At 45.0% G+C, this 26,829-nt stretch overlaps 1 protein-coding gene across 2 annotated transcripts; it reads right to left on the minus strand.

The window, feature by feature from the left end:
* LOC118365268 (caveolae-associated protein 1-like) lies at positions 1–26,694 on the minus strand. 2 transcript variants are annotated; one of them, XM_035747353.2, is made up of 3 exons: positions 26,476–26,694; positions 25,824–26,335; positions 1–1,983 (listed from the first exon to the last, which is right to left on the minus strand). In XM_035747353.2, exons 2-3 carry the CDS (start codon positions 26,331–26,333, stop codon positions 1,132–1,134), a joined length of 1,362 nt encoding a protein of 453 aa, XP_035603246.2. In that variant the 5' UTR covers positions 26,334–26,335; positions 26,476–26,694; the 3' UTR covers positions 1–1,131. The 2 variants fall into 2 exon arrangements, with proteins under 2 accessions (XP_035603246.2, XP_035603245.2); XM_035747352.2 differs by having other exon boundaries at positions 25,824–26,392; positions 26,476–26,693.
* Between the last annotated feature and the right edge of the window lie 135 nt (positions 26,695–26,829).

Raw genomic sequence — 26,829 nt, forward strand, 5'->3', positions numbered from 1 at the left:
TTCTTTTTTAATATGGCATTTGCCGTGACCCTCCCTCTCGGTCCTCCAAAATGAAAACAATCAACCAATAGGGCCACACTGTTGATCAGAAATGAAAGCTTCATAGTGCTCCTCTAAGAAAAGTGAGAACTATCTTAATCTTCATCATTATCTTATCTATCTCGTCCTTTCAGAACCTTGACATGTTGACAGAGCTTGTATGCCCACACTTACAGTAGAAAGTTGGCTGCTCAAAATGGCTGTGAGCATTTGTTTAATAACCGATCTGTAAACTCTTCAGTCAAGGGAAAGACGGTCCCCTGTGTCTCTCCCCATGCACGTTTGAAACCATCTTTAGGTGTTTCCAGTGTGTGCTCTTACTCTTCATTTGTCAAAACGTAATTTCTCTGACCTGCACATCACATGACCACCAACCATCAAATCAGAAAATCTCAAGATACCACCACAACTGGGCACACACTGGCTGAATCAACTTTTGTTTCCACATCATTTCAATGAAATGACGTTGAACCAACGTGGAATAGGTGTTGAATTGACGTCTGTGGACAGTGGGGGATATTTCCATATACATTGTTATGTACTGTTTATCCTACGTTAGCAATTATTGTACATCAAATCACAATAGCAACTACTATTTATTCCCTTAGCATTGTGGTCATTCTATTTCAAAAACAACAACAAAAAAATGATATCAACAAGCAATATCCCAGACTAGACCAATCAGAGTCATTCACAAACTAAAAGACAAGAAAATATGTGAGGAAGAAACAAAACTGCGGGGTTAAATGTGTTGTTGTTGTTGTTGTCTAGAACAGCACATACTACATTGAAAGTCATTCCTGATGCGTCATTTTTTTTCTTCTCAAACAAGATGTATGTAGGCACGTATGACTGTAAGTTGCGTTGGATAAAAGCGTCTGCTAAATGACATATTGTGTTGTTATAATTTTTATTATAAGATGAGTAGATTGTGAACACTGTCCCGACAGTCCTTATCATGCATGCTGTGTCACTGTCATCCAAATGTAGGATGTTACTCTCCTCTTCTTTACTCTCTCCCTCTCTCTTCTCCCCTATCTCCTCATCCCTCTATTGTATCATTCTTCCAATCCTGCTGGGCCCTGTAGACAGTTATTTGCTGGTTGTCTTCATGCTTGTTTTCACCACAGGGACCTTACTCCCCAGCCTGATCAGATGCTCTGCCACCTGGTCCTCAGCCACCTCCAGGAAAGCTGCCATCTCTGGGGTGTCTACTCTCACCAGCTCCTCCTCCTCTTCATCCAACTCCAGGACAGCACTCATCTCTGGGGTGTCTACTACTCTCACCAGCTCCTCCACCTCCACGTCTCCCTCTTCCGCCTGCAGGGCCTCATTCTCGGCCACCTCCTCCATCTCTGTGCCCTCTGTGTGCACCACTTCCACCTCTCCATCCCGGAACTTCTTCACGTGGAAGGTGAAGGGCGGCACGCGGTACACGGTCGTCTTGGAGCGGGCGTAGACGGTGTGGTCGGGGGTCAGAGACTTCTTCAACATCTCCTTGGAGCCCTTTAGCTTCTCCTTCCGCTCCATGTTGGGGGTCATCTTGTTGCCCAGCTTGCCCATCTTCTTCTCCAGGCTATGCTTGGTCTTCTCCAGCTTGTCGTGAGTCTTCTGCCGGGTCTTCTCCAGGTTATCCCTGGTCTTCTGCTTGGTCTTTTCCAGGTTGTCCTTGGTCTTCTGCGCTCTCTTCTCCCTCTGCTCTTTGGAGAAGGCCTTCTTGATGTTGTCCACGCGCGCCTTGCTGGAGCGTTTTATCTTCTCCGCCCGGGACTCTTCGATGATCTCCTCGATCTCCACCTCCTCGTCTGAGTTGAGGCCAGTGAGCGCCGCCTCGCCCCCCTCCTCAGGGATCTGCTCCAGCCCCCCTTCCACAGAGCAGCCCTCAGCTACATTCTCTGCCACCTTGGACGACTTTAGAGAGGCTTTAGCGGCCTTATTCTCATCCTGTGAAGACACAAAGGAGAGAGTGGATGAGGTTAGACAACAGGAAGAGTCAACATACAAGATAAGTATGAACGTTTATGTTTAAGGCTCCAGTTAGAGTAATAAAAACAGCAGCAGATCCAGTTTTGCAGCCAGCTGATAGACTAGGACAGTATTACATTTTTTAATTTTTTATTCTGTTTTATCATTTAAATTTTATTCGCTTTCAAGCATGAGTTTGCAAAGACAGTATTAAATCTACCTCATTTCATATCAGTACTCTGAGTGAGATAAGATGTTCCTATTCTATTTTGTTCATTCATAGGGAACGATGTGTTCACTGTGTGGGATTTGTCCAATATATATGCACACATTTTCAAATTGACTGCATGCTTATGGAGGTTATATTGAAGTGTCGCGTAAAAGCCTGAGGCGGAAAAAAAGAAATGAATATCAATTCAAATGTATGTGGGCTCTGAGATGGAAATGAAATTTGACATTTAAGTGTATGATAAATTATTAATCTTCATGGCTTGCCTCAGACACGTAACTTTACATTTATCAGTCGCATAAAAAAATATATGAAACATGCCTGCTACTGTTGGCCAACCCCATCTAGTGGTCATACAATACAAACTGACCAAGACTCCAAAATCAGCACAGACAATGAAATACTGTCCAGCCTATAGCACAGACTTTCCATATGTACTCTACTAGAAACCAGTGTCAGGGTATTTTCAGCCAAACTACTTGGTGAATGTTCAGCACACAGAATAAGTGTAATCCCCAACAGCTTGTGAAAGACATGTCATGCAAGTTTGTATGGTGTCTAATAATGAAACTAGCATACTGAGCCAACTAGACCCAAAAGCATTTCCTGCTATTGGTAAACTACTTTACTGCACACTCCCACCTCGCTGAATCATTGTGATAACTGTGGTAAATGTTCTCCTGGTCTACCTCATGCATACATAGTCTCTCTCTCGCTCTCTGTCTCTCTTTCTCTCTAATAGGCTGTTCAGTCTTAGTGAGTGTAAGGATGGAGACCGACAACCTTTCATGTGTCAATGTCACTGGTTGTCCTGTCTCCTCACAGCTCATCTCAGTAAGCGTATTGCATAACATATAGCTCTTTGATGTGGTTATCACACAACCGGTAGGGAGACACATAACTAGGCATTTGACTCGACCATGAAACGTATTTTCCCACCACCCACCGCTTACAAAGTGTGACTATCAATCTGACTAAAGTGTCTCACTCTTAAATGTTACATCCGTCACAGTCTGCTGGTTCACATACAAAAAGAGGTTTCAGGCAGGTTTTATTTCAAGTATCCTAGTCATTCATCTGGTATAGCCAAAATAACTGCAAATGTTCTCAGGATTTCCAATGGACTTGGATCATGCAGTCTTGCACTCCATCTAGGGGACAAGAAAGTTCTAGCAGCCGGTAAAGGGACGCCCATCAGAATAAGACATTGTCTGTTCGTAAAACCAGTACTTCACACTGACATTCACAAATACTCACACACGGCCCACCTGTCCAAAACATCCCTTGACACCTATGCTTCTCTGACAGCTGCCAGTCACTCAGCGTCCCAGTGATGATGTTTTCACAACGTGAGAGAAATGTTGTATGACTGAATGTCTACTGAGGGAGTATGCCGAGGATGTTATCCCTCAAATCAAATCGTATTGGTCACATACACATGGTTAGCAGATGTTCATGCGAGTGTAGCAAAATGCTTGTGCTTCTAGTTCCGACCGTGCAGTAATATCTAACAAGTAATCTAACAATTTCACAACTACCTTTTACACACAAGTGTAAAGGAATGAATAAGAATATGTACATTTAAATATATGGATTTTTAATTATTAAAGTGGCTAGAGATTTGAGTCAGTATGTTGGCAGCACCCACTCACCCCGCTATCATCCAGAAGGATGATAGCGGGGTGAACAGGCAGTGGCTCGGGTGATTGTTGTCCTTGATTATCTTTTTGGCCTTCCTGTGACATCGGGTGGTGTAGGTGTCCTGGAGGGCAGGTAGTTTGCCACCGGTGATGCGCTGTGCAGACCTCACTACCCTCTGGAGAGCCTTGCGGTTGTGGGCGGGGCAATTGCCGTACCAGGTGGTTATATAGCCCGACAGGATGCTCTCGGATTGTGCATCTGTAAAAGTTTGAGTGTTTTTGGTGACAAGCCAAATTTCTTCAGGCTCTTGAGGTTGGAGAGGCACTGTTGAGCCTTCTTCCCCACGCTGTCTGTGTGGGTGGAACATTTCAGTTTGTCCGTGATGTGTACTTTGAGGAACTTAAAACTTTCCACCTTCTCCACTACTGTCCCGTCGATGTGGATATGGGGGGTGCTCCCACTGCTGTTTCCTGAAGTCCACGATCATCTCCTTTGTTCTGTTGACGTTGAGTGTGAGGTTATTTTCCTGACACCACACTCTTGAGGGCCCTCACCTCCTCCCTGTCGGCCATCTCGTCGTTGTTGGGAATCAAGCCTACGACTGTAGTGTCGTCTGCAAACATGATGATTGATTTGGAGGTGTACTAGAGGTGTACAGGACCCCGTTGCACAGGGCGTGGTCGAGAACCAGGGTCTCGAGCTTGATGATGAGTTTGGAGGGTACTATGGTGTTGAATGCTGAGCTGAAGTCGATGAACAGCATTCTTACATAGGTATTCCTCTTGTCCAGATGGGTTAGGGCAGTGTGCACTGTTATTGTGATTGCATCGTCTGTGGACCTATTGAGGCGGTAAGCAAATTGTAGTGGGTCTATGGTGTCAGGTAGGGTGGAGGTGATATGATCCTTGACTAGTCTCTCAAAGCACTTCATGATGACGGAAGGGAGTGCTACGAGGCGATAGTCATTTAGCTCAGTTACCTTAGCTTTCTTGGGAACAGGAACAATGGTGGCCCTCTTGAAGCATGTGGGAACAGCAGACTGGGATAGGGATTGATTGAATATGTCCATAAACACACCAGCCAGCTGGTCTGTGCATGCTCTGAGGACACAGCTAGGGATGCTGTCTGGGCCGGCAGCCTTGCGAGGGTTAACACGTTTAAATGTTTTACTCACGTTGGCTGCAGTGAAGGAGAGCCGGCAGGTTTTGGTAGCGGGACGTTTTGGTGTCACTGTATTGTCCTCAAACCGACCTCCTAATGCCCTATGCTAAATCTAGCATGCCCTTGCATCCCATAGAGATACCTATGTCTTTGTTGTTACTGCCCTGCCCTGTCCCATCATAGCACTGCACACATCACACATCACACATAACATTTTGCACTGACTCTATGCACACTCATAAGACTATATATACACTCACACACACACTACACTACACTACAGACACACACACACACGCACAACCTTTAACACTCAACATACAGTATGCTGCTGCTACTCTGTTCTTTAATTTAGTCTTATTATTATCTATCCCGATGCTTAGTCACTTTACCCTGCTTTCATGTACATACAGTTGAAGTCGGAAGTTTACACACACTTAGGTTGGAGTCATTAAAACTTGATTTTCAACCACTCTACAGATTTCTTGTTAACAAACTATAGTTTTGGCCAGTCGGTTAAGGACATCTACTTTGTGCATGACACAAGTAATTTTTCCAACAATTGTTTAAAGACAGATTATTTCACTTATAATTCACTGTATCACAATTCCAGTGGGTAAGAAGTTTACATACACTAAGTTGACTGTGCCTTTAAACAGGCTTACCTTCAAACTCAGTGCCTCTTTGCTTGACATCATGGCAAATTCAAAAGAAATCAGCCAAGACCTCAGAAAACAAGTAGACCTCCACAAGTCTGGTTCATCCTTGGGAGCGATTTCCAAATGTCTGAAGGTACCACTTTCATCTGTACAACCAATAGTACGCAAGTATAAACACCATGGGACCATGCAGCCATCATACCGCTCAGTAGGAGACGCTTTCTGTCTCCTAGAGATGAGCGTACTTTGGTGCGAAAAGTGCAAATCAATCCCAGAACAACAGCAAAGGACCTTGTGAAGATGCTGGAGGAAATAGGTACAAAAGTAACTATATCCACAGTAAAACGAGTCCTATATCAACATAACCTGAAAGGCTGCTCAGCAAGGAAGAAGCCACTGCTCCAAAACCGCCATAAAAAAGCCAGACTACGGTTTGCAACTGCACATGGGGACAAAGATCATACTTTTTGGAGAAATGTCCTCTGGTCTGATGACCAAAAAAAAAAGTGTTTGGCCATAATGACCATCGTTATGTTTGGAGGAAAAAGGGGGAGGCTTGCAAGCCAAAGAACACCATGAAACACTGGGGTGGCAGCATCATGTTGTGGGGGTGCTTTGCTACAGGAGGGACTGGTGCACTTCACAAAATAGATGGCATCATAAGGAAGGAAAATTATGTGGATATATTGAAGTAACATTTCAAGACATCAGTCAGGAAGTTAAATATTGGTCACAAATGGGTCTTCCAAATGGACAATGACCCCAAGCATGCTTTTCAAAGTTGTGGCAAAATGGCTTAAGGACAACAAAGTCAAGGTATTGGAGTGGCCATCACAAAGCCCTGACCTGTAGAAAATGTGTGGGCAGAACTGAAAAAGTGTGTGCAAGCAAGGAGGCCTTACAAACCTGACTCAGTTACACCAGCTCTGTCAGGAGGAATGGGCCAAAATTCTTGTGGAAGGCTACCTGAAATGTTTGACCCAAGTTAAACCATTTAAAGGCAATGCTACCAAATACTAATTGAGTGTATGTAAACGTCTGACCCACTGGAAATGTGATGAAAGAAATAAAAGCTGAAATAAATCATTCTCTCTAGTATTATTCTGACATTTCACATTCTTAAAATAAAGTGGTGATCCTAACTGACCTAAGACAGTGAATGTTTTACCAGGATTAAGTCTCAGGAATTGTGAAAAACTGAGTTTAAATACATTTGGCTAAGGTGTATGTAAACTTACGACTTCAACTGTATTTACCTCAATTACCTTGTTGATCTGGTACTGGTTCTCCCTCTATATAGCTCCATTCTTGTGTATTTTATGTTACTGTTCCTCATGTTACCATGTGACTTATAAAATTGTATTTAAATTTGACTTTCACGCATTCTGAAAAATTATATAGTATCACTTATCCCGTCAAATGTCTATTGCTTCTCTCTCGCTCTCTCTCCGTCTCTCTCTCTAAACTCTTTCACCTTATCTCTCTCAACAATCTCTCTGTCTCTCTCCCTCTAAACTCTTTCACCCTGTCTCTCTCAACAATCTCTCTGTCTCTGTACACACTGTCCAGATTTAATGTTGAGAAACTGGCCCAGTCCTGAGTGTCTGCGCTGAGTCACTTTTACCTTCCCCCTGCCGTGGGTGTGTGTGATCTCACATTGAGAGCATTGTGGGGGAATCTGAATAGGTCGGCTTGTAATCAGGGAGCGAAACAATCACAACTGAGTCTGTGTTATGACACTGAGGGTTGGTGAGCTCGTGTGGTTTTATGAGGACATCCCTTCCGGCCAAACCCTCCCCTAACCCAAACCCTCCCCTAACCCAAACCCTCCCCTAACCCAGATGACGCTGGGCTAATTGTGCACCATGGGTCTCCTGGTTGTGGCCAGCTGTGAGGTCTTTGCTTTGTTTTTTATTTAGAAAAATATGAACTATTGGTAGTTACAGTCTTGTCTCATCGCTGCAACAATGGACTCGGGAGAGGCGTATGGACTCGGGAGAGGCGGAGGTCGAGAGCCGTGCGTCTTCCGAAACACAACCCAGCCAAGCCGCACTGCTTCTTGACACAATGCCCACTTAACCCGGAAGCCAGCCGCACCAATATGTTGGAGGAAACACCGTACACCTGGCGACCGTGTCAGCGTGCACTGCGCCCGGCCAGCCACAGGAGTTGCTAGTGCGCAATAGGACAAGGACATCCCTTCCGGCCAAACCCTCCCCTAACCCAGACGACGCTGGGCCAATTGTGCACCGCCCCATGGGTCTCGTGGTTGTGGCCGGCTGCGACAGAGCCTGGACTAGAACCCAGAATCTCTAGTGGCACAGCGAGCGCTACGATGCAGTGCTTTATACCACTGCACCACTTGGGCGGGCCCATGTTTGGTTTGTCCATTTCTCTTCCTCTGCCTAAAATAAAACACTCATCTCCACTGTCTTTCCCCTTTCCCTGTCTACTTTGCAATGTGTTGCAGAATCACACTGCTTATTGATTCCTGAGGCGATGGCTGGAGGAGATAATCCATCCGTTAGCTGGGTTTGACCTGTTGACAGAGTTGGGCATAATTTGAGGCACTGCGATGGAACAGATCTGTATCGCTTTATTTGAACTAAGTCAGGGACTGCCGATGTAAAAACAATGCCATGGCAACCCGTCACAGTAATAGGGTTAAAGGTGGAGTTTTGCATCATTGTGACACATTAAAGCAGGTTTGTAATGTTTCTTAACATCTCATTGAATGTGTACTCATTCTCCTCTCCACCCTGCTGTTACCTCATATTAAATCGTTCTTTATCATTTGTTCCTTCATGTGTAGGTGTACTCCCATCTAGCCCTCCTCCTCCTCAGTTAGTACCACTTTCCTTTCTTCCCTTGTTATCGTCAAGGCAACAATCCCTTGACGCTTTCTATTTGTTTCATCATAGTTCAAACAAGCGGCTCGGGTTGACAGCTCATGCAAAGCCAAGGCTTTTTATGATGGCTTCCATTGCTCTTGTACTGGGGGAGATGTGAGTGTTTTTTTTACAATGACGAAATACATTTAAAAAGTTGTTGACTGGAGCAGCGTGCACTGTTAAACAGGATGATGTGACATCCAAGCCTGAAACATTATGTCCTGGGGAAAATCATTTGTGATTTTGAATTCCGTACTTTGGTGTATTCTGACATACTGAACATCATACCTCATCACTGCCAGGCAGATAGTATGTTCATACGTTTCATATACTGTATTTCTGCATCGGCATTAACCAATACCACACCCTTCCCCTTATTAATCTTTGTGCTGGTCTGACGTTCACAATGGTACTAGTGGAACCTATCATAAAATGACCATCGCTTCCTTATCTGGTGCTGTGTCCTACTCGGCCCGCAGTGTGTGTGTTTATTTCGGGCTCGCCTTTCCCTCTCTCCGGATTCCATCCACCATTCCCTGGCTACTAGCCACTGTAACATTCTGCCCCCTCCCCTCCTAGCCTCTCCTCCCAGTCCTCAACAGGGCAACAGATAAACATAGGATCATGTCACCACGGCAACAACCATTGTGGAACATCGCCCCTGGTGGGGTGTGAAGCTAAGCCTGATAAATGACTACGGAGGATGATGAACCCCCCCCCCCAGCGACACCATCAGAGGAACTACTGTACTAACACGCTACTGTTCTATGGGACTGATTAGAATCAGAACATAACTGTCATCATCATACTAATATCAACAGTCTTGCTACAGCTAAACTGTACATTACATGACCCCTAAGCAGCATGTCGGCCCGGCCTGCTACTGATTCCATTGGGGTGAACGTAATAATATGATGGGTGCCTCGCCCACCTCGGAAGTCATACAACAAGTCATACAGCCTTTCCCAGAATGCCCGGCTGAACAGTCAATGATTTTACATCATTGAGGGCATCGCCATCTCCTGTGTCGGGGTGGTGCCCTGACGCAGCCTGATTAAAATCATGTAGGAAAGGAAATGCACGTCTTCGCGGCCATCAGTAGCTCTCCCTGTATGTGATTAATGAGAGAGAGAGGGAACGGACCGAGGGAAAGAGTGAGGTCGGAGATGGAAACTTCATGAGTGTCCCTGTGTTACCCTCCTCTCTCCTCCCACTCTAGCCATGGAAAAGTCTGGTCTACATGTGAGTGTGTACGCTACTATGCTTGAAGGAGTGCCTGTGGAGAATGTGGTTGGTTGAGTGTGTGTGAGTCTTCACAGAAAGAAAGAGGGAGCTCTGTTTGTTAGTGTCTCTGTCTTTGCATCGTGGCCTGGGGGGGGGGCTGCGCATGGAAAAGCTGGCAGATGGAGGAGATTTAGCACTGGTTACACTGTGTGTGTGTGTGTGTGTGTGTGTGTGTGTGTGTGTGTGTGTGTGTGTGTGTGTGTGTGTGTGTGTGTGTGTGTGTGTGTGTGTGTGTGTGTGTGTAACAAGAGTGTCTGTAAATCTCTATATGCAATACTGTTTGTGTACAGTGTGTGTTGGCTATGAGAGTGTATCCTATGCAGGGTGCTGAGTCCAGGCAGTCGACGTCTGTCTATTGCTCATGAGTCGTCTCTCTGAGGGAAACACTCCCTAAGAGGTATTCTGAAAATACACAAACCAGCCTGAGGCCCAGAGAACACAGTAAACAAGTGTCTCAGCCTCCAGTATTTATGCTGCAGAAGTTTATGTGTCAGGGGGCTAGGGTCAGTTTGTTATATCTGGAGTACTTCTCCTGTCCTATTCGGTGTCCTGTGTGAATCTAAGTGTGTGTTCTCTAATTCTCTCCTTCTCTCTTTCTTTCTCTCTCTCGGAGGACCATGCCCCAGGACTACCTGACATGATGACTCCTTGCTGTCCCCAGTCCACCTGGCCGTGCCGCCTAATTTTTCAGTTTTTGATTTGTTAAAAAAGTTTGAAATATCCAATAAATGTCGTTCCACTTCATGATTGTGTCCCACTTGTTGTTGATTCTTCACAAAAATATACAGTTTTATATCTTTATGTTTTATGCCTGAAATGTGGCAAAAGGTCGCAAAGTTCAAGGGGGCCGAATACTTTCGCAAGGCACTGTAGATGTCTGTCTGTCTTTCATGACCTATCAAAAATGTCATGTGGATTTGATAATTGTAGATAAGGAATGTCACAGAACAAATTGTAATGTAAATTACCGTCCTTGCCCTTTTGGATGGAACGGAAGATTTTCACAACAAACGTTTAGGGAATGTAGATTAGGACAAGTTTGGATGACATTAGGATTGATGCCAACCCTTTACTCTGGTACCCTCCCACATGCATCAGATATTTTACAAGAACAGGAGAACAAGAGAGGAAGCCTAGTGAGGTAAGAAGAGCTACTTGGGTTTTACTAGACAATAGATGTCTACCTACAGATGTAGGATCTTATTATGAGCCAGTTCGCTACACCAGGAAAACAATCCTGCAGCAACAGTAAATGTGAATTATTATATGGATTATAATGAATTTACATTTTTCGTCAAGTCTGACATTTTAAAATGAAAATTACAAGCCTTTTGAAAACCTTGAATATACTACAAGTTTGCATTTCATGATGCGCAGGAAAATTCTCAGTAACAAAAGATCCTACATCTGTATAAATGACCTCTACTCCCAACTTAATCAGATGCCCGTGACCTCCCGCCATCATTCCTCCTGGGGCAGATGAGATGAGATGAGATGAGAGGCATGCCTTGTGAGTCACCCTGGCAGCTGTCTGATCCTGTCTAGCCCCAGTCTGCAGTATGCAGCTGTGCCTTCAGTTTTCACAATGATCCATCTGGGCCCCTTCTGGGACAGGAGCAGAGGGTGGAGGGCCCCTGGCAGTTATAAACATGGTGCTAACAGCTGATCTACTACAGGCTACTGTACATTTCCAATGCTTAAGCCTCTTTCTAAAGGCATAGTTTTTTGGGGGGCTCAACACATTTAACAGACAACTATAATGAGAATATTTATTTACAATAAGCTACTACAGAAGGGTGTTGGGAAATAGTCTTTGCATCCCAGCTCACTCTTTTAGTTCAGTCAGACACAGCCAAGGCACAGAGATCGGGTTCTCGTTCCATCTACCTCGAGCATCCTGGGGAATCGTCATGACCACCATCCCGACGCAGCAGAGGAGTACAAAGGGAATTCTGTGTAGTGACCCACGGCACCTCTGATCTCACCATCCCACGATGGCAAACAATGTAACATAGCCCAACTGGGGTGGCTTCACATGAAATGAAGCAGTGGAAATACATTCTGTTTGACACCGGAAGGGAGTTCCTTGGGGTTTCTTTCAGAGCGATGTGTGACCTCACCACACAGGAGTCTGGCGGGGATATATCCCTTTCCAGGGCTCAGCCAATCCACTCAACCTCTCTCTGTGACTACAGCCACTGGAATCCCTACAACTACAACCACTGTCAACATGGCATCACCAGCCATCATGGAACCTTTGCCTTTCCACACGTTTCTCTGTAGGACTGGCACGTCTAACTCTCTAACGTAGTGATTCTGTAACGTCTGTACCGAGATCTGCTCCCAACGTCTAACATTAACGCCAGGTTGACAGTTCAGATATAAGGCCTGTATCAAATCGCATCGGGCTGATGATGATGATTAATGATTAGTGGAGCCATCATTCCTGCCCAATAACATAAGACACACTTCAAGCCATTAATCCCATGTCGCGTCAGTCTGCCTTTTGTTCTGACTGTGTCCACTGTGGAACTGATTCTGCTTTGTCTAAAGGGCACATCCCTGGGGGAGGGGGATGTTTTTATGGAAAAAGTTTGACATTAGAGAAAGAGATTTTGTTCTCGCTCTTGGTCTGCTTGTCAGGTGTGCAGCAGCCTCTGTTTTGGTTTACACTATCAGACCATCCCTGGAGTTTATTGGGACCAACACAATCCAAAGTGTTCTCCTTCCCCTCATCCACCTCTGGTGGAGGTTTAGGCCACCTGAGACGACTGATCAATGTCCTATTATGAGATATGCCAGAGTTGTCAGAATCTCTACCGCTGAAGTTCATACCTCATAGTTGACATCAACCTACCTGGGTGGGAGGCACTAGTTATATTACCCGCACTTAAATGTCTTCCATCTCAGAGAGAGAGAGAGAGGTGTTAAGTAGTTCTAGGCAGTGGTGTGTCTTAATAAGGGTGAAGTATAGGAAGAGTAATAACAACTAAAGCCAGTGTCAAACCCTCCATCCACCCATGAAAGCTCCTTGATAAGAAACCATTTTAAAAGCTTGATCAGCCTAATGCCCTCTGTGTGGAGTCTGCTAGGTTAATAATCAGAGTTATGAGTGGCCATAACCCACCCAGTGCCTTGCCTAGATCTCAGTGACAGGATATAACTCACAGGCCAGTGCCAGGAACACACAGTCCGAGCAGCAGGCATCAGTATTGGCGACATGTCACCATCTAACACAGCTGCACCTGGAACTGCAGGACACACTGTCTGAATACAAATATGCCATGCACTGTGTTTAGATGTTGACATCTGAATAGCCACACACAATCGCAAAGACACCGGTGTGCACACACAGAGATACAGAAACACAGAGACACATCCACACACACACACACACACCCACATACACTGACACCATCATTCTGTGCTGCTGCCGGTGGCTAAATCCAGTCTCACTCTATGAAACAGGACCTGCCGCCATTCCATTCCATTCCACATCGTTGCAAGAGTATTTATAAACAAAGCACCAGAGCAGATTTTCATTTGCACGGTTTCTGGAAAAAATTTGTCCGAGTTATTACGATCTTGGCAGTGGCCTTCTGAAGTAACGGCTAGAGCGTAGGCTACAACGTACAGTAAGGAACATGTTGCTCCAGCTCCCACAATTCTGTGGACTGGAATTGGAACAAAATATCTGTAGACCAACCCAGGAACGTTGAGTGGCGGATGGACAGGAGCCCTGACCTTTAGCTTGCCTGGCAAATCATCGTCTTCTGTTGTGGGAGCGAGCTCTGTAAGCCAAGAGGGCAGTGTGTGGTTGAGACCCGTGCAGACGTCTGGGTCATACGAGTAGTTCATGTTTGTATCTCTTAATAAGTGCAGCTCACAGTGACTTCGTCTGGTCCCCTTAATAATTCGGTCCTCAAGTGCAAGAGTAGGCTTTGACCCACACACACGCACAAAAGTACACACACATGCACTCATTGACAGGATGTGAGCTGAATTAGCTAATGGGTAGCAGGAAACAACAGTATTGTGGGTCTGCGAGTCAGACGACACAACAAGTGATGCTGTTTCCCAACAGGACCCCACCTCTCGCCCCCAACAGCGTCAAAATGAGCCCAGTGTGAACCATGCACATTGTTAACAATGCTGCATGTGCTCCTGGTGTAAAGTCTACTGCTAATATATAAATAGGCATGGACAAAGAGACACACACTACAGTCGGGGATTCTTACGGTAGAGGGAGGTGTAAAGAAAGACAGAAGAGAGGCGGATAGAACCACCGCCACTGGGGGGCGTATGTAGTCGGGTTTTAGCGGCACGCGGCACTACCACCAGACCAGACCACGGCAAAGCCCTCCTAGATCTGACACAACTGTGTAAGCAATATGGCTGAAACTCTACCAAGCCCTCTGAGTTATTAGGTGGAGCGAAATGATTGAACCTATCCAGTCACATCTTTGTATATCTGTTTCTATATCCGTGTCTTGTGTTCGGGGCCAGGGGTTGATTTGAAATCAGGCATACATTGCATTCTTTAGGACATCAATTCTATGAATATTGTGACAAGAGAATATAAAGACCTGAAAATAACTATTCCGTGATCTTGAAACATGAAGTTACAGGACAAAAAGCACGAAGAACCATAACAAGGGAAGGCGTACGCCCCTTTTGTCAAGAGTGGAACCACATTGTTAAAATAATACACAATCCTTTTACACAAGTTAGATCAAAGGCAGAGAGAATCCTTTCAAGCCAGGGAATGATACTGTGATGTGAAACCTATGCAAGTGCACTTTTCACAGCGCTTTTTGATCTTTCCCAAGTATAAAAAGGAAAGAAAAAACAAATGAATGACAGCTCAGTGCTCTTGGCTGAACTCCTCCGAAAGCCAGAACAGATATGAGAGAAGAGGGAGATAATCAGTAGAGGACCACAGACTGCTGCACTGTGCCAATAGATACAGGCCATGTAGCTAGCTGGCCCCAGGCTGTTCCAGTCTGATCCTGGGCCATGATAAAGATGGTGATGATGGGAGGGAGAGCCAACAGAAAGAGCCTGTGGTTTGGAGTGGACTCAGGATGTTCCAGTCTGATCCTGGGCCATGATAAACATGGTGATGATGGGAGGGAGAGCCAACAGAAAGAGCCTGTGGTTTGGAGTGGACTCAGGATGTTCAAGGAAACTAAACACATCGGAGGAAAGAAGAGGAACATTTTATTTGACGCAAACCCACAAGAATGTAGGATCTCCTTGCCAAAGCGAGGGGCTTTCCCCTTTTTCCTGGCATATTATGGCTGTGGTCTTCCTTCTGATCTGTCCATACAACTTTTAGGATCCCCTGAATAATAGAATAATAATAATATATGCCATTTAGCAGACGCTTTTATCCAAAGCGACTTACAGTCATGTGTGCATACATTCTACGTATGGGTGGTCCCGGATCAGGATGTTCAGGATTGGGCCATGATAAACATGGTGATGATGGGAGGGAGAGCCAACAGAAACGAACCCAGTCTGATCCTGGGCCATGATAAACATGGTGATGATGGGAGGGAGAGCACTACCCTGGCGTTACAAGCGCCATGCTCTACCAACTGAGCTACAGAATACTCAGGCAGACATCTTAGAACAAAAATAACAATCAAGTGAGTGGAATTAAGGTGAAAGGGCATAAAGGGATACACTTCAAATAAACTGTACATGAACGGCTTACCAAAACCGATATAACTTCTGAATTTGCACTCAACATAGAACATAACACCATGTCAGTGTGCCATTCTGAAATGTGAACAGTGAGGGAGAGGGGCAGTGAACTGACTTTGCACACACACAAACACTCATGCACCCTAGTATTGAATCTCTCGGCCAGTGTTCTACAGAAGAGCTGACACGCAACAGTGAAATGTAGAGCCTGCCAGACATCTCTCCACAAGCTGCAGGTACCGGAGGGTGGGGAGTGGAGGGGAGGGAGGGGGGGGGTGTAGGAGTATGGATGACAGGAGAGGTTGACCCAGAGGGCGGTGAGAGACGGAGAGTTGAGTGAGGTAAAGTGGGAGAATCCGAGGGGATGAATCATCGTACAAATTTGGTGCTGCTGTCTATCTCTTCGTTCCTCTCTCTCTCCACCCTACTGTACGCCATCATCACATCCCTCCCCGGTTTCCCCACAGTGATCACAGTGAGTCTGACTAGACCATAGAGAGGTCACAAGCTTGAGGTAATTGGTTCTGAAGTGCTGCCAGGTTTGCCTGGGGTTGGGGACAGAGACTGAGGGAGACAAGCTGTAACTGAGAAGTTGGATGTCCCCTGTGATAGAGTCAGAGCAGTACAGGGATGCAGAAGAGGCTCGTCCATCATAGACACACAGATCCTGAGTTTTCAATAACAGATGAATGAGTGGACTGACAGCCCGTACCACACCCTCAATGCAATGATCAGATGGGCGGGAGGTCTTGGTCCACAGACACCTCTGAAGCATCAGTGGAGGAGGGCAGGAGGAGGAGAGAGGATGATTTAAGATGGGTCAAGGGACATTTGTAGTTGATGGGCCGATGAGATGTAGCCTTGCCCTAGGCCTGCCACAACACTGTCAGCTGCTGCTGGGACTCTGGGACCCTCAGAGACTCTTCCTCCCTCGCACTCTCCTCCTCACACTCTCCTCCTCACACTCTCTCACAAGGACAGAGTGTTTGAGTGGCATGTGTTTCTCTCCAGGGAAAAACCTAAATAGGTTATAGCATAGGTTATGCACTACATGGGAGAGGCCATTTATGTGATTTGTTCTGATTTCCTCTTCTATAACAAATGGGAGATATGTCTTTGGGTATATTCTTTGGGTGCCGGTGTCCAATAGTATGGCCACACCCTGCTGTTGCAAGGGGATCGTGTGTTCTCCCGTCGTTCCAGGTTTAATTATAAAGCATCACTGTCAGAGTGTTTCCCTGATTCTAGCCACATGAAAGGATGTGGCTATTCTCAGAGAGCACTCCCACGAGAGAAGAACAGCTGTGGTTGACGCCAGCACAAGCTCACACACGCAAACACGGAACACGCACGAACGGAACATGGAACATGCACAAACGGAACATGGAACATGGGAACATGCACAAACGGAACATGGAACACGGGAACATGCACAAACGGAACATGGAACATGGGAACATGCACAAACAGAACATGGAACACGGGAACATGCACAAACAGAACATGGAACACGGGAACATGCACAAACAGAACATGGAACATGGGAACATGCACAAACAGAACATGGAACATGGGAACATGCACAAACAGAACATGGAACACGGGAACATGCACAAACGGAACATGGAACACGGGAACATGCACAAACGGAACATGGAACACGGGAACATGCACAAACGGAACATGGAACACGGGAACATGCACAAACAGAACATGGAACACGGGAACATGCACAAACGGAACATGGAACACAGGAACATGCACAAACGGAACATGGAACACGGGAACATGCACAAACGGAACATGGAACACGGGAACATGCACAAATGGAAAACACACTCGCAGTGGATCACGAGTGCATCCACCTATGCAAACATACTAAGCTAATCCTCTGATTTACAGTAACTCGTACTGTAACCCCCACTTGACTTGACACTTGACACTATCAGCAGTTGAAAACATAAGGTTATTTGCCTAACCCCAGCTCTCTGATAATGGACATGAGATGTTTCACATGTGGGGTTTGCTAGGACCGCCTACTCTCTCGAAAATACCTATCAGATGCGTCTGTTGGGGACAGACGGGTAGAGTGGAGAATGTGGTGAGAGACCATAAAAACAGCCAGTCTCCCACCATCTGGTTATTCTCATAATTGTCTTCCTCACACTCTCGCGAGCAGGGGAAACGCAATGATATAGTCACACAACTGCTCCACGACAAAAACACACCAACTGTAAAAACATAGAGCGTGCATAAGTAGCTGGCAGGCCTGTTTTTTCTTCTCTCTCACTGGCTAGGCCTCTCTCTCCAAGTGAGGATGGATAATTGCTATGTTACGCTTAGCCAACTGTGTACCACCCTGCGTACCACCATACCACCCTTCTGAAGCTAAGCAGGGTTGGTCCTGGTCAATCCCTGGATGGGAGACCAGATGTTGCTGGAAGTGGTGTTGGAGGGCCAGTAGGAGGCACCCTTTCCTCTGGTCTAAAATTCCCCAGTGATTGGTGACATTACCCTGTGTTGGGTGCTGTATTTTGGATGGGACATTAAACAGGTGTCCTGACTCTCTGTGGGCACTTATTGGCACCCATGGCACTTATTGTAAGAGTGTTAACCCTGGTGCCCTGGCTAAATTCCCAATTTACCCTCCCTCTCCCCTGTAACTATTCATTGCTGTAAATGAGAATGTGTTTTCAGTCCATTTACCAGGTTAAATAAACGCATTTAAAAAAGCCCTGCATGACGATAGCTGCCAGGACTAGTCATAAGCAGGATTGTAACTGCCGACTGTAAAAATCACTGGTCATCAGGGGGCTCGAAGATGAGGAGGGAAAGGATTGGTGTCGCTCGGGCATCCCGGGGGTCCACTTTTTCTTTGCCTGTTAAGTTGGATATTCTCAGGCAAAGTGTCATTTCTCCCACCACCACTAGGCTCATGGTACAACCACATCCTTGGCTGACACTACCGGAAGCACGGATGCTATGGTCAGTAATCATACAGATCTCCTCCCAATCTGGGTCTAGGGTCTCCAAGTTCGAGTTCAGTTTCTTCCTCACCTCCACCAGTAACTCAGCCAGATATTACTCAACAGTAAAGAGGTCCCGCTGAGAGCTCTAAATGCTTGGGCCAAGACCATGTTCGTTTTCTGAAAAACAGAGGCAGTGAGGCGCTGGTATCGTTAATAACACAGCACATGGGGCTGGTGTGGTGAGCCAGTGACAGCTGCACCATTGGAGAGTTGCCAAAACTATATTGTGTATGTCCAGACTTGGGGTACCCTTAGCAAAAATCCTGCTAGTGAGGGTTTTTTCCCACAAGTCCTTAGCTTCCCTGAGGCAAGCTGGTACCACAGGGAGCAATTCCTTTATTGGGGCTGCATGTGACTGGCGTCTCTTTCTGTCGTATAGTTCCCTTGACGGGCCCTGAGCCCGCTTGCAGATACTGTATGAAGGAGCCCAAACTCCATTGGAGGAGGGTCAGCTCCACTACTCTCGGGCCGTCAGGTCAGCTGACCTGAGAGGGTGGGAGAACGTGGTCGTAATCTCGAGGAACTCCGTGAGATTAATCCCGTCGTCATCCTCATCATCCCCTAACTCAACCTCCCCCAACACTACGTCGTCGGACAGTGAGGGGAGGGAGTCAAGGCTATCCACAATGACCTCGCCCCAACTGGGCTTAGTTGCGGAGAGCTGAGCCTCAAGCTATCGCTGTTGACTCGAAGGCAGTCTGTCAGGGTCCTGTGAGCACTGGGCATGTTCCTACCCAAGCAATTGATGCATAGAGGATGGGAATCTTCCCTGCTTGACCTCTCACTCACACACACACACACACACACACACACACACACACACACCAACGAGCTAAGAGCGTTTGCCACAGAGACAGTGGAAAGAGGTGAAACCTGACTCAGAGCCAGTGTTGATTCACCATGCTGACACTCTGGCCAAGCTCCTCCGATATCATTTAACGCGACACCGTGCAGTCGCTGGCAATAAATAGAGCTGGGACTGAACCGTGTAGGACTACGGCAACATGAAGGCCACAGTTCATACCACTGACTACTGGTAGAGTCACAGTTCAGACAGTAACAGTGGTGTGGAGTGGATTCACAGTTGACATTTCAGACAGTAACAGTGGTGTGGAGTGGAGTCACAGTTGACAGTTCAGACAGTAACAGTGGTGTGGAGTGGAGTCAGAGTTGACAGTTCAGACAGTAGCAGCAGTGGCATTCAGTCAGTCACCATTCTGAAAGTCAGAAAGTACATTCAGTAACACAGGGGTCAAAGTTCATAGAGTAATATGGGAGTCAAGGTTAACACAGTCACAGTTCAACGGTAAGTATTAGCTGTCTTGAATGGCAAAGCACAGGTGATGGAGAGGATGAGGAACTAAATGTGATAGGAATTTTCAGCTCCATCCATGGCTTTGTTGGAACTTGATTAAGCATGAATTTGGGGGAATGACAAGGCATCAGTAAACAGAGAAACCAAAAAGTGTTGTAATACTTTTCACTTCACATTAGGTTGCTCCCACGCACACAGATTGTAAAAGAAGTCAGAATGCCTCAGACAGAATCCGGGACTGGGCGATAGGAGCAGTGTGTCAAACAGCAGGGGGCCCCTCCTTTACTGAGGTAATTTATTAAGACCGGCCGTCTCCGATTGGGTTCCTGCTAAATGCCAATAGTGTAACCAATAGTGTAACCTAGTGCCACAGTGGACATTCCAGGAAGGGGATCTGAAAACAAGACCGCAAGCCAATGCAGACACTAGAATAAACTGATCAAGATGGCCTCCAACAGCCAGCAACCAGATATTGACATACCTTTAACTCTCTTCCAGTTAATTATGTTCAGAAAAAGCAGACCGTGTGAACATATGTCAATGTTTTATAAGGCATTATATTGACCTCCTCTATAGACATTTCTAAAGATTAAAAGACAAAATATATCATTTAGGCATTAGGCAAAAATAGATTTTCCAAATAGGTCCTTCCTCTGCTTTCTTCTCCTCTGGTTGATATACTGTACTGTAATCATGCCAGCTAATAAGAGCAGAACTGGGTTCAAATACAATTTAAAATATCTCAATTACTTTCACATACATTCAAAGTAAGTATTCAGATATATTTTAATTGAAAAGACAAGAAATGTAATATATTTATGCATTTGGAAATGTACTTGGAAAGTATTTGAAATACTGAAAAACACTCACTGAAAAACACTCCCATGCAATTAACACAGATATTTGAAAATAGTATTTGAGTGTATTAAAAATATCTCAATTACTTTCACATACATTCAAAGTAAGTATTCAGATATATTTTAATTGAAAAGACAAGAAATGTAATATTTTTATGCATTTGGAAATGTACTTGGAAAGTATTTGAAATACTGAAAAACACTCACTCAAAAACACTCCCATGCAATTAACACAGATATTTGAAAATAGTATTTGAGTGTATTTGAAAATGCTGTGAAATATAATTATTTATACTATTTTTTATTATTATTTTTTATTTTTTACAAATAACCATTAAAATACTCAAATAAAAGTACTTGTTTTGGGCGGTGTATCGGAAAATACTCAAATACACAAAAAAAAGTATTTTAAATACCAGATACTCAAATTGCACATGTATTTGTACCCAGGTCTGAATAGGAAACAAGACATCACAGAACTTGCCCCCAGCCAGGTTGCAAACTACCCAAAGTCTCGCCCTGTCATGAGGCTGCCAGCTGCAAGCCATTAGACAGACATTGCAGCACGCAAGGCGAAAAAAAACACCAGCCCATGGAGTAGCAGGCTGCCACAGAGAGAGGGACTGTTCAGACTCCCTTCCCTTTCCCTCACTCATCATAACGGAATCCCTCTGCTTGACTAGGACATTATGTATGTACACTAGAGTGGTGTGACTGGGAGGTATACAGCCGGGTACTATGTAATTAGGCTACTCTGTATTGAGACACAGGGGAAAGGTACCCCCGCTTGTTGCTATGGAGAAGGCAATACAAAGAGACAGCCATCCAGTTGAAGTAGAAAGTTTACATACACCTTAGACAAATACATTTAAACTTTTTTCCACAATTCCTGACATTTAATCCTAGTAAAAAAATCCCGGTCTTAGGTCAGTTAGGATCACCACTTTATTTTAAGAATGTGAAATGTCAGAATAATAGTAGAGAGATGTCACGCACTGACATTGGAGATCCCTGTTTATTCTCTATATTTTGGTTAGGTCAGGGTGTGATTAGGGTGGGTACTCTAGTTTATGTATATCTATGGTTTTCTTTTTCTTTGTTGGCCTAGTATGGTTCCCAATCAGAGGCAGCTGTCTATCGTTGTCATACTTAAGCAGCCCTTTTTTCCACCTTCAGTTGTTGGATCTTGTCTTTGTTTGGTTGCATGTATTTTTGCGCGATGAAGCGTTTCGTTCATTGTATTTTTATTTTTTTGGGCTGGTTCACATTTTTTTATAAAATATGATGAACTTCAATCACGCCTACCCTTAACGACGAACGTTACAAGATAATTATTTCTTTCAGCATGTATTTCTTTCATCACATTCCCAGTGGGTCAGACGTTTACATACACTCAATTAGTATTTGGTAGCATTACCTTTAAATTGTTTAACTTGGGTCAAATGTTTCAGGTAGCCTTCCACAAGCTTCCCACAATAAATTGGGTGAATTTTGGCCCATTCCTCCTGACAGAGCTGGTGTAACGGAGTAGGTTTGTAGGCCTCCTTGCTTGCACACGCTTTTTCAGTTCTGCCCACAAATTTCTATAGGATTGAGGTCAGGGCTTTGTGATGGCCACTCCAATACCTTGATTTTGTTGTCCTTAAGCCATTTTGCTACAACTTGGAGTATGCTTGGAGTCATTGTCCATTTGGAAGACCCATTTGCGACCAAGCTTTAACTTCTGACTAACTGATGTCTTGAGATGTTGCTTCAATATATCCACGTAATTGTCCTTCCTCATGTTGCCGTCTATTTTGTGAAGTGCACCAGTCCCTCCTGCAGCAAAGCACCTCCACATCATGATGCTGCCACCCCAGTGCTTCACAGTTGGGATGGTGTTCTTCGGCTTGCTAGCCTCTCCCTTTTTCCTCCAAACATAACGATGGTCATTATGGCCAAACAGTTCTATTTTTGTTTCATCAGACCAGAGGACATTTCTCCAAAAAGTAAGATCTTTGTCCCCATGTGCAGTTGCAAACTGTAGTCTGGCTTTTTTTAATGGCGGTTTTGAAGCAGTGCCTTCTTCCTTGCTGGGCGGCCTTTCAGGTTATGTCAATATAGGACTCGTTTTACTGTGGATATAGATACTTTTGTACCTGTTTTCTCCAGCATCTTCACAAGGTCCTTTGCTGTTGTGGGATTGGGATTGATTTGCACTTTTCAAACCGAAGTACGTTCATCTCTAGGAGACAGAACACGTCTCCTACCTGAGCGGTATGGCGGCTGCGTGGTCCCATGGTGTTTATACTTGCATACTATTGTTTGTACAGATGAACGTGGTACCTTCAACTTCACCCAAGGATGAACCAGACTTGTGGAGGTCAACTATTGTTTTCTGAAGTCTTGGCTGATTTCTTTAGATTTTTCCATGATGTCAAGCAAAGAGGCACTGAGTTTGAAGGTAAGCCTTGAAACATATCCACAGGTCCCCCTCCAATTGACTGAAATTATGTCAATTAGCCTATCAGAAGCTTCTAAAGCCATGACATAATTTTCTGTAATTTTCCAAGCTTTTTAAAGGCACAGTCAACTTAGTGTATGTAAACTTCTGACCCACTGGAATTGTGATACGTGAATTATAAATTAAATATTCTGTCTGTAAACAATTGTTGGAAAAATGACTTGTGTCATGCACAAAGTAGATGTCCTTACCAACTTGCCAAAACTATAGAAATTTGTGGAGTAGTTGAAAAACAAGTTTTAATGATTCCAACCTAAGTGAATGTAAACTTCCGACTTCAACTGTACATGTAAGGGATGAATGTAGTAATACATGCCAGGGCATAAGCAAGTTATTATTTGAGCATGAAACAATATAAGTACTGTATCTTCACTCACTGTATACGCTCAAGTAAAGACAAGATAAATACCCCCAAGCGCACACTATAAACAAATAAATTATAACTCTGGAAATCAATGGTAATGTAGAAAGTGAGTACAAAAATACACAGAATTAAAAGAAACGCTTTGAAAGCAGCTTGGTTAGCCTTGCGAAGAGCATATAGTTGGAGGCTACAACTACTTATAGTAGAGTAGAGTTGACTCTTTCCACAGTTCTATATTCACACAGCGTTATTGTGGGTTTCCCAGCCAGTTAGGCCATGATGAATAGACAGCATGGCACCGCTTCAGGACTAAAATTACGTCTTCATCTCACACTGTGTTGAGGCTTTCAACTATCTGTCACAATCAGTCGTCATAGGTCGGGCGTTGGCTTAATCACATGTTGACCACCGGTACTACTGTGTTTATGGTGTCATATTATGATTTCGGCCCACAGGTCTGGCTTTATATAGCATTAGCCGCATTGGTCAACCATGAGACACTATGGTCTGGGAAAGGTCAATGAACTCACTCCATGTGTCATTCGTCATTCAAACTACAGCACCAGGCAGACGTCAATTAAACATGTATTCCACGTTGGTGCAACGTAATTTCATTGAAATGATGTGGAAACAATGTTGATTCAACCAGTATGTGTCCAGTGGGGCTAAGATGAGTATCACTACTAACTAACACACTTAACATAGATAGCCAATATGTGCAATATAATTGCCTGTTGATAGACAGTGTTTGGAGTTTTTCCAGAAAGGGCTGAATCCTAAGTTGGGACACATGCACGTAACTCCAATGTTGAAATCTTTGACATTATGTTTTACAAGAAAGTATACGTTACACACACATCTCAAATGATAAATTACACCATCGCATCAGCATTTGGCTCTCAAGAATTAGCTTCCTCTCCTGTAGTCTAAATCAGTGTTTCTCCACTCCAGTCCTCGAGTACCCCCTTACACATTTGTATTGTGGCCCCCGGACAAGCACACCTGATTCAACTTGTCAACTAATCATCAAGCCCTCTAATGAGTTGAATCAGGTGTTTTTGTCCGGGCATACAGCAAAAATGTGTACGGTTAGGTGTTCTCTGGGTCCTGAGCTGAAAAACACTGGTCTAAGTATCTCACTGGTCTAAATACCTCCCTGTTCTAAATACTTCACTGTTCTAAATACCTCAGTGGTCTAAATAACTCACTGGTCTAAATACCTCACTGGTCTAAATAACTCACTGGTCTAAATAACTCATTGGTTTAAGAAACTCACTGGTCTAAGTAACTCACTGGTCTAAATAACTCACTGGTCTAAATACCTCACTGGTCTAAATACCTCACTGGTCTAAATAACTCACTGGTCTAAATACCTCACTGGTCTAAGTAACTCACTGGTCTAAATACCTCACTGGTCTAAATACCTCACTGGTCCTAAATAACTCACCGGTCATGGAAAGCCTGAGGCCGAATAGCTTTGGCCAAGTATACCAGCAGTACCAGTTTAGGGTAAACTCATCCCTGAGTGAGGAGCCACTCCCTCTGGTGAGAGAACGTTAAAACAGTTGCTGTAACGTTATAATAAAGTTCAGAGTGTATTTCGCACCAGCTCATGATTTTCCCATGCCTCATGGAGAATTCACCCAACCCTGTGGTGGAATCTAGTGGTTTTGTACAAGGTTTCTCCACCTCACATCTGAAGCAGCCTACCGCAAACCACTGCTACAATCTACCATACACAAGTGGCTGTGTATCCATCTTTTGATCCACTCAAACACTGATACACTGCTAACACTTTCTAATAACTTTCATGGATAAGCATTACTAAACTACATATATGCTACCTTCATTTTATCACTCTGTTGCTGCAGATAATTTTCCTGCGCAGCAGGAAATGAAAATTGTATTGTATTCAAGGTTTAAAAAGGCTTCTAAAGTTTGTCATTTCCACTTAAAAAATGTCAGACTTGATTTATCCTAACTAAAAATGTATCAACCCCTCCAAAAATGTCCATGAATTCTAATCCATTTACTATTTCACATTTCCTGTTCCAGCAGGATTACTTTCCTGCTGTAGCAAACTGGTCAAATACAGATAGCACACCTGTATTCAGCCTGTCCTCAGAGCCTGTTGGTAAACATGTATGAACACACACCCCTCTGTTTCCCACTCTCACCTGGTAGATGAGAACCTTGAAGTGCCGTCTCTTGAGCAGCTCGTTCTCGTTGCTCTCCAGCTTCTTGATCTGGCCCGCCTGTTTCTCCAGGTTGGTGCGGACCGTCTTCACGTTGACGCTGACCTTGCGTACCTTGCCCAGCATCTTGTTGACGGTGTTGGCCGTGTCAGTGTGGCTCTTGGACAGCTTGGCCAGCTCTCCCTGGATGCAAGAAACAGACTTCTCCATGTCCTGCTGTCTGGCCTCCAGCCCGTTCTGGGTCTGCTGAATCTGGTCCACCACCCCGATGATCTTGTCTAGCAGGGTCAGCACCATGACCCCGTTGACCTGCGCCTCACTCTTGGTGCCCGAGCCCGTGGCCAGCACCAGGTCCACTTCTTCTGAAATGTCGTCTTCATCGCTGTCGGTGGCGGGCTGGACCGCTGCGGCCACCAGGGACACCTCCTCGTCATCGTCAGACACCTCGGTCAGAGCCACTCGCTCCTGCTGCAAGCCTGCTGGATCCGCCATGGCTGTCAAGTCCAAACACACACCGCTCAGCTCTCACGCTCACTGAGGATAAAAATAGACTACCGGGAGAACAAACTTTAAGGGGCCACCCTGACCAAAAGTCAAATACAAATACTTTTCCTTTCTATGAAGGGACACTTACTCTTCCACTTCTTTGGAGATTTTCCTCTTCCCACTTTCTAGTCTACTTGTCTTCTTGCTGTCTTTCTTTTCCTCTTTTTTCTCTTATTCTCAGTCCTCTCAGTCTCTCTCTCTCTCTCTCTGTCTTTGCGTCTACCCTGGGATGCTGGCCAACCAACGGGAGTAGAGCCTCTCACTGCTGAGGCATGTGTGCCCTGACTCAAATGACGGGACTCCCTGTCATACCACCCAGTCAAACTTTTCCTTTCCTACACCCGGCCCCCACTATGCCCCACCCCACCCGCCACCCTGCTCCTGGGGCTCCACCCCCTTCCCCTGCCCAGCCTGAGGGTATAACAACCACAAGCCCCTGTCT

The sequence above is a fragment of the Oncorhynchus keta genome, chromosome 32, assembly GCF_023373465.1.
Source record: "Oncorhynchus keta strain PuntledgeMale-10-30-2019 chromosome 32, Oket_V2, whole genome shotgun sequence".
In the NCBI taxonomy this organism is placed as follows: domain Eukaryota; kingdom Metazoa; phylum Chordata; class Actinopteri; order Salmoniformes; family Salmonidae; genus Oncorhynchus; species Oncorhynchus keta.